The sequence below is a fragment of the Oncorhynchus mykiss genome, chromosome 13 (assembly GCF_057628025.1).
Source record: "Oncorhynchus mykiss isolate SJ-2025 chromosome 13, ASM5762802v1, whole genome shotgun sequence".
NCBI classification, from domain to species: Eukaryota; Metazoa; Chordata; class Actinopteri; order Salmoniformes; family Salmonidae; genus Oncorhynchus; species Oncorhynchus mykiss.
In genome coordinates this window covers 49185130-49193464 of record NC_143034.1, presented here as the reverse complement: position 1 = coordinate 49193464, position 8335 = coordinate 49185130, and the positions used below count along the sequence as shown (strand labels likewise).

The 8335-nt window shown below is 43.9% G+C and overlaps 1 protein-coding gene across 1 annotated transcript; it reads right to left on the bottom strand.

Annotated features, from left to right (window-relative positions):
• Positions 1-318: 318 nt before the first annotated feature.
• On the bottom strand, positions 319-7787 carry gper1 (G protein-coupled estrogen receptor 1). Its single transcript, XM_021557845.3, has 2 exons — positions 7540-7787; positions 319-2533 (listed from the first exon to the last, which is right to left on the bottom strand). The coding sequence occupies exon 2, from the start codon at positions 2099-2101 to the stop codon at positions 995-997; it is 1107 nt and encodes a 368-aa protein (XP_021413520.1). The 5' UTR covers positions 2102-2533; positions 7540-7787; the 3' UTR covers positions 319-994.
• Between the last annotated feature and the right edge of the window lie 548 nt (positions 7788-8335).

Below are 8335 nucleotides of genomic sequence, written 5' to 3'. Positions count from 1 at the left end.
TGCACTGGCACACAACTGTTTGTGCATGCTTGAGGAAAATCTTCATTCATGTTTCCTTTGCGATCTACCTCGATTTGAATAATATTTTTGTTTAAAACATTTCAAATGAATTCTTTAAAAATAGGAGAAAATCAAAGGTAAAGAAGCTTTTTTCTGACGTCTGGGCGCATGCAGCAAGTCACCACCTACAATTTGTTTTCATATGTAGAAAAAATGATTTGTTTAGATTTGTGGAAGGCATATCCTGTCTTTTACTTCCACTTTTTGTAATACACTTAAGGTTGTCGGTACTAAGTCAGCAAAGAGCTTCTCAACAGCTTCCTAAAAAAAACACATTTATTTGTATTTATTTAAATAAAAGTGGTGTTAGTGGACAATTGCTTGCACAGGCAAACAAAGAAAAGGACATCTACTTACAATACAGTGGCATTGTCAGTACATAAAAAAACGAGCAGACAACAGGTTTGTCTAGCGGTCTTATGGGTTACCCAAACAGTTCTGAGCAGTATACAGTGTTACAATAACCACACTGGGGTCAAGGAGAAGCAAGTCACTGGTCCCTTTGATGTGTCTGTTTTAATTGGTTCCCTCACCGCCATTTCTCTGAGTAGATTGTTGCGGTTTCATGAGCGAAGAGAAGACATTGAAAGAACACCAAACCTGGTATTTTCATCAATTTGCCTTCTCCATTTTCCAAATGTGTATTTAATACCCAGATCTCATTATTAGATACACAGTGTAGATACATGTAGATACACAGTGCATTCTCCACCCGCACTTACAGGGGACAAAATTGCAGCCTCATGGTCAGTTTCTAGCTTTTCCTCCATGGTATCTCTACCACCTATAAGAAGCTGAGTTCTGGAAGCCTTTGAGGGTGTCATGAAGACAATTCCCAGGATCCTGCTGGGTAGACACAGCAGCACATAGCTCTTCCTCCCCCCTGGACTTCTGTTACATCCTTTCATTCAAACATGTTGCTGATCCTGCAGCGTTACACCTCCGACACCTCACTCCTCACAGGTATGTGTAAATCTAGGGTGTGGTGGCAGAAGCGGTAGAGCACGGACCAGCTGGCCTTCTGCTTGATGAAGAGTCTTAGCTTGTCCCTGAAGGTCTCCCCCAGGAAGCTGTAGATGATGGGGTTGAGGCAGCTGTTGGAGAAGGCGGCCAGGTTGACGATGTGGCCCGTCAGCGGGTAGTCGTGCCACAGGTGGCCGCTGAAGGTGCTGCGCTGGGCCGGGTCATCTGTGCCATGCAGCAGCTGGATGCTGATGAAGATGTTCTCAGGCAGCCAGCAGATGAAGAACACCAGCACCACCACCCCGATCATCCTCAGGGCTTTCTGTCTGCGAGGCCACAGGCCCCGGTGCTTCTGCGCCCGCATCAAGATACGCACGATCAGCGAGTAGCACAGGCCGATGACGGAGAAGGGCACCAGGAAGCCGATGGTCACCTCTAACCACTGGATCTCAAAGACATTGGCGAAGCAGAAGTGCACCTCGCCGCGGTGCTGGGTCTGGACAATGGTGAAGGGGAGCAGCGTAGCCAGGATGGAGGCCATCCAGATGAGGCTGCAGCTGAGCTTGGCATGCTGCATGGTCCTCAAAGGACTGCTGCTCATGGAGCTGGCCAGAGCCACATAGCGGTCAAAGCTCATCCATGTCAGGAAAAATATGCTGCTGTACATGTTGACCTGCAGGAATAAGGACATGAAGGTACACAGAACAGCGTACTCATAGTACTTCTCATTGAGGTTGAAGACCTCGATGAGGGAGTCTGCCACCAGGATGAGGTCTGCGACCGCCAGGTTGACAAAGTAGAGGTCCGGGATGGTCATCTTCTCCCTGTGGTTGAGGTTGACCACCAGGATGAGTATATTCCCAATGAAGCCGATGGGAAAGAGGAGGATGGTGTAGAGGCAGGAGAGGAAGAGGCCGATGGTGTAGAACTGATAGGTGTCTGGGTTCTCAGACGCGTCCGTGACGTTGTAGTCGTATGAGGTGTTTAGTTGCTCCGTACCGTTGACATATACCTGAACCAGAGAGGTGGTCTGCACTTCCATACTGCCTGTGTCTTTGCTTCGAAGGTCCCGAATCATAGGTCATATAGCCTACATACTTCAATCGTGTCAGTGCCCGATTCTCTGTCTCAAAAGGTTCTCTCATTTATGCTCCATTTGCATGCTGACAGAAGTCAGTTCTTATAAATATATACATAGTTTTAAGGGTTGTCTGACCCCATGTTGATATCAAGGTTTGCCTAGCAATAGATGACAGAGGGCACAGACACAGAGCAGCACCTCCATGTTTTGGTATCACCCCTTCTTATCGGCAGAGGCTGCTAGGGCTTACATGATTTGTGTGGTCCCACCTGAGGACCAACATGTACTTAGGGACTTTGCTTCTTTCTCTTTTTCTGAGCCGTTTGTTTTTCACACGTTCTGATTCCAGTGCTGGCTTGTCTCATCCAGTCCATGTGCATGTTTATTCACCCAACCTCAGCCTGTGACGCTATTGCTGTGACACCTGAGCTGTGGAGAAGACAGAAGAAGAAAGTCATTACATGAAAGAAGGATTAGGTGCTCAGCAGCCTTTGGTCAAATGACATATTGTCTGTCTAGTGACTGAGCACATATCAAACTCCAAAGGACCAGAGGTTTCATCTCAGGTAAAATGATTTACTGGTATCGAACTGTATACATAGCAATCAATCATATATGATGGTTGAACTCAACAGTATGTCTCTACAAATTCCGAGATGAGACGAAGTTCGTTGGTGGTTACCAAAGGACATTAAAATGCACATTTTCAGGCTTAAACAGATTCATTGAAAACCTGCTGCTTTGAAATCTTCAGCCAATCCTAGCTCAGTCCATCAGCCTGCTCCAGACTTAATTTTTATTAATTGGTGGGATGGTGGGAAAATGGATTTCGAGCTAATTAACATTGAACATAACCATTCTAAATCTGATGTTTTGGCTAGAGCGGGGCACATGCTTTCTATCACGTAAGAGACAGCCCTTGTTATATTCATGATAAGCAAATATCATTAATCAGTGAGATAATATGTTTATATTCCTAAACAGTGACGCAGTAAAGACATTTCATAAATCAATGTTCAATCAATGTTTTATTCACTTAACCTTTTATTTAAGTCAGTTAAGAACAAATTCTTATTTACAATGACGGCCTACCAAAAGGCCTCCTGCGGGGACAGGGGCTGGGGATTAAAAATATATTAAATAAAAATATAGGACAAAACACACATCACGACAAGAGAGACAACACTACATGAAGAGAGACCTAAGACAACAACATAGCATGGCAGCAACACATGCATGGTAGCAACACAACATGACAACAACATGGTAGCAACAAAACAGGGCAGCAGCACAACATGGTACAGTAGCAGCACAAAACAGGGTGCAAACATTATGGGGCACAGACAACAGCACAAAAGGCAAGAAGGTAGAGACAACAATACATCACGCAAAGCAGCCACAACTGTAAGAGTGTCCATGATTGAGTCTTTGAATAAGAGACTGTAAAACTGTAAAACTGTCTAGTTTGAGTGTTTGGCGCAGCTCGTTCCAGTGGCTGCTATTTCTTCACTTTACATTTGCTTCATTTTATTATTGATAACAGATCATGTACAGTAATTTATTTAGAGTCGCAAAGCTATTAGACAATCTCAAATGAAAATCAAAACCAAATCAAATGTATTAGTCACATGCGCCAAATACAACCTTACAGTGAAATGAAATGCTTACTTACAAGCCCCTAACCAACAATGCAGTTAAAAAAAATAATATTAATTACATTATCAAATAAGAATAAGAAATAAAAGGAACAAGTAATTAAAGAGCAGCAGTAAAATAACAATAGCGAGACTATATACAGAGGGGTTCAGGTACAGAGTCAATGTGCGGTGGCACCGGTTAGTCGAGGTAATTGAGGTAATATGTACATGTAGGTAGAGTTAGTAAAGTGACTATGCATAGATATTAACAACAGAGAGTATTAGCGGTGTAAAAGAGGCGGGGGGGCAATGCAAATAGTCTGGGTAGCCATTTAATTAAATGGTCAAGAGTCTTATGGCTTGGGGGTAGAAGCTGTTTAGAAGCGTCTTGAACCTAGACTCCAGTACCACTTGCCGTGCGATAGCAGAGAGAACAGTTTATGACTAGGGTAGCTGGAGTTTTTGACAATATTTAGGGCATTCCTCTGACACCGCCTGTTATAGAGGTCCTGGATGGCAGGAAGCTTTGCCCCAGTGATGTGCTGGGCCATACGCACTACCCTCTGTAGTGCCTCGCAGTCGGAGGACGAGCAGTTGCCATACCAGGCAGTGATGCAACCAGCTCTCAATGGTGGTGCAGCTGTAGAACCTTTTGAGGATCTGCCAAATCTTTTCAGTCTCCTGAGGGGGAATAGGTTTTGTCGTGCCCTCTTCACAACTGTCTTGGTGTGCTTAGACCATGTTAGTTTGTTGGTGGTGTGGACACCAAGGAACTTGAAGCTCTCAACCTGCTCCACTACAGCCCTGTCGATTAGAAATGGGGCGTGCTCGGTCCTCTTTTTTCTGTAGTCCACAATCATCCCTTTTGTCTTGATCACATTGAGGTAGAGGTTGTTGTCCTGGCACCACATGGCCAGGTCTCTGACCTCCTCCCTATAGGTTGTCTCGTCGTTGTCGGTGATCAGGCCTACCGCTGTTGTGTCATCGGCAAACTTAATGAGGGTGTTGGAGTCGTGCCTGGCCGTGCAGTCATGAGTGAACAGGGAGTACAGGAGGGGACTGAGCACGCACCCCTGAGGGGCCCCTGTGTTGAGGATCAGCGTTGCGGATCTAGCCTTTAGCTCAGTGGATTGCAGAATGTTGCCTGTAATCCATGGCTTCTGGTTGGGGTATGTACGTACAGTCACTGTGGGGTTCAACATCATCAATGCACTTATTGATGAAGCCAATGACTGATGTGGTGTACTCCTCAATGCTATCGGAGGAATCACGGAACATACTCCAGTCTGTGCTAGCAAAACAGTCCTGTAGCTTGGCATCTGCTTCATCACTTTTTTATTGATCGAGTCACTGGTGCTTCCTGCTTTAATTTTTGCTTGTAAGCAGGAATCAGGAGGATAGAGTTATGGTCAGATTTGCCAAATGGAGGGTGAGGGAGAGCTTTGTATGCGTCTCTGTGTGTGGAGTAAAGATGGTCCAGAGTATTTTTTCCCTCTGGTTGCACTTTTAACATGCTGATAAAAATTTGGTAAGACCGATATAAGTTTCCCTGCATTAAAGTCCCCGGCCACTAGGAGAGCCGCCTCTGGGTGAATGTTTTCCTGTTTGCTTATGGTAGAATACAGCTCATTGAGTGCGGTCTTAATGCCAGCCTCAGTCTGTGGTGGTATGTAGACAGCTACGAAAAATACAGATAGGTAGATAGTGTGGTCTACAACTTATCATGAGATACTCTACCTCCGGCAAGCAAAACCTTGAGACTTCCTTAGATATCGTGCACCAGCTGTTATTTACAAAAATACAATGTTAATCTAACCGTAGCTGTTTTGCACATTATCCCATTTTTAATTTCTCCACATTGGTCTTAGCTAAATAGTAGTCTAACCTACACTGTAAAGGAAAACTAAGTTATATGGTAATTTGGGGATATTATCAACAGGAAAATACCATGAAACCTTTTACTGCAGCATATTGTAAATTATGGTGCATTATGAGAAAATGATGTAGGAGGGGAAAGAATTGCTGTATTTCGAATGGTACTGTCATCCATCCCTGTACCGTATTTTTGGGAGGGCCAAAAACATTTGAACCACTACTAGGTGCATGGTATTGTTGTTTCTGGCTCATTAAAATATTTTGAGGCGTGCCTTCTAAGAGGCTATATTTGTTCCACCCATTAATAAGAGTGCTGTACCAATTTAACCGGTATGTGGTGTGTGCAATATGAAATACAGTAACTTACATGCTTATTTGCTGCCTGTAATTTACTGTTAAATTCATAGCAACCCCTTTACAGTGTAAATAATATCATGACACTTCCCGTTGCCTGTTTTCCATCAGTGCAGAGGGAACCTTGACCTTTAGCATGCGTTCACACTCAGACCCTCAGTCTTTTCATTTACACCCAGAGGAAAACCTCTGCAATATTAATGCTGCCTCCTCTCCCCTGAGTGCCAGCTTTCACAGCCATATCTCAGCCGTGGAGCATGTATGCACAGGAAGAAAAAAAATTACGGTATAAATGAGACATAGGGATCTCATCTCACAGGGAGAATGGCCTCTGAGCCATTTGAGAAACATCCAGGAAGCCTTACTAACCCAACCATGCCGTATATTACCATTATCCTTTGGCAAACAAACTTTGACTGTCTGCTTTGACTTCAAACAGAATGAAGGATTTGACACTTGGAGCAATACATCCTCTAACGTTTCCACAATGCAGCCTCAAACTGCTGTGATGGTTTTGGAACATATTGCCAAAGAAATGACACTGGCAGTCCTAGAAGGCAGATAAGTGTAGAAAGACACGCCAGCCCACTTAGATTACACATGGGTACATTATTTTGATATGGACCAAGATCAGGAATCAACAGGACCCACATTAGGAAAGCTAAGATTAATATAATTCCCTTATAAAGGCAGTTGTATAATTCAAAGATAAACATACTGGTACATTTTATTTGACCCTTTATGTCATTTAGTACAGTCATACATGAAAACTCCTGTTACCAGGAATACTTTTATAGCATGAGGAAGAATGATGTGAGGCATTCTATCTGTATTAATTGGTTTGATATGTAATTCGTTTATCCTCCATCTGCACTGTCTATAAGCAAGGCTGGTGACCCCATTTTGCTTTTGTCATAACACACCATTTATAAGCCAGCTAAAAAGCTTAAGCACCAGTCAAAAAGCTCCCCCAATGGCCCTATTGACATCAAGCTGGGCATCGATCTCTAGAAACTAAGGAGGGGTTATTTTGTTGTGGACAGAAGAAGAGATGCATGGTGCTAGTGAGGCATGAGGCTTGACAGCTCCCTGTCTCCCGAGGGAAACAGGATGTCAATCTACCAGTTCAGACATGTAGGTTAGTATGGAAAAATGAAGAGCGCATAAAATGAATTATACATCACAAATCACTTTCTGTTCACTGGGCATGAAGGTACAAATGGTCCATCAACCCAAAAGCAACAGACATCTTATCCACACCAGGCTACACATGTTCCTTTTCTTCAGTAGAATGGAGTCTTTAATGTCCCCATTTTTTACACAATCTTAAATCTGAAAATAACAACTTGAACTGTCTAATTTGTAACACCATTGAAGTGAAATTAAACCTGACAATGAGCAGAGGAAAAACCCCATTAATCTCTGGTCCTGATCTATTGAAACCTCCCATCCAATTCAAGTTTGCACCTTCTCCTAATATCTAAGACTATCTATTGTCTTCAACTCCGTAATAGTTATAAAACAGCTACAATATCACACAGGGATGGAGAGCAGAAAAAAACCACTTACTTTTCCGTGGTGGGCTTGTTGTCCATCCAGTGTGAAGCTCCAGTGCAGATGTCAGCGGAGTGTCACCGATTTCTAATCCCCAAGTCCAGCTGAGGCTGCACTCACTGCCTGCGCCACCTGCTGTTCACCCCAACCCAGGGAGAGAGGGAGAGAGAAAGAGGAGCCAGGAGAAGAGGAGGACGGAGCGCTCAAGCAAACGCGGGAGCTGATCACTAGACCTCCTCCCTCATGAAACTTGCTTTGTTTGTGACCATGCTTGTTCCCTCACTCATCTACCCCCTCCTCCTCCTCTCCCCTCCTCCCTCAGACCTCTCTCCTTGAACCCACCCTGAATTGCTCAAAGCATTCAAGTTCCGTCACCTAATTATTAACCCAGAGAGGTGTGTGGATGCTATGGGATCTTCTAAAGGCTCCGGATGTATCTTGGCCCAGGTCTCTATGTACATAGCCCATAGACTGTAGCCTGAGAAAACAGCCTCATCTGTAGAGTCCATCTAGTCTGAGCAAGGAAAAAAGCGCTGTACACATCCCGTCAGAGAATACAGTATATCGTTTGTGTAAGGTCATCACTATACTGTATATACAGTACTTTATAGACATATACCTCATTCTTCTTAGTTATGCCTCTCAAAGGAGTTTGCATTGACATCCTGTTTGCAGCAGCTCTGTTTCCATTGCATAGTGAACATATTTCACTAGTTTCGAAAAGCACTGAAAACCATTTGGCATAGGACAGCCTAACTGGGTCCAACTGGAGGTAATCTGGCATGAGTGGCTTTACTGTGGAACTCCAGTA

Excerpts from the sequence above, each read along its gene's own strand:
- gper1 (XM_021557845.3), bottom strand. The coding sequence starts at position 2,101 with ATGATTCGGGACCTTCGAAGCAAAGACACAGGCAGTATGGAAGTGCAG.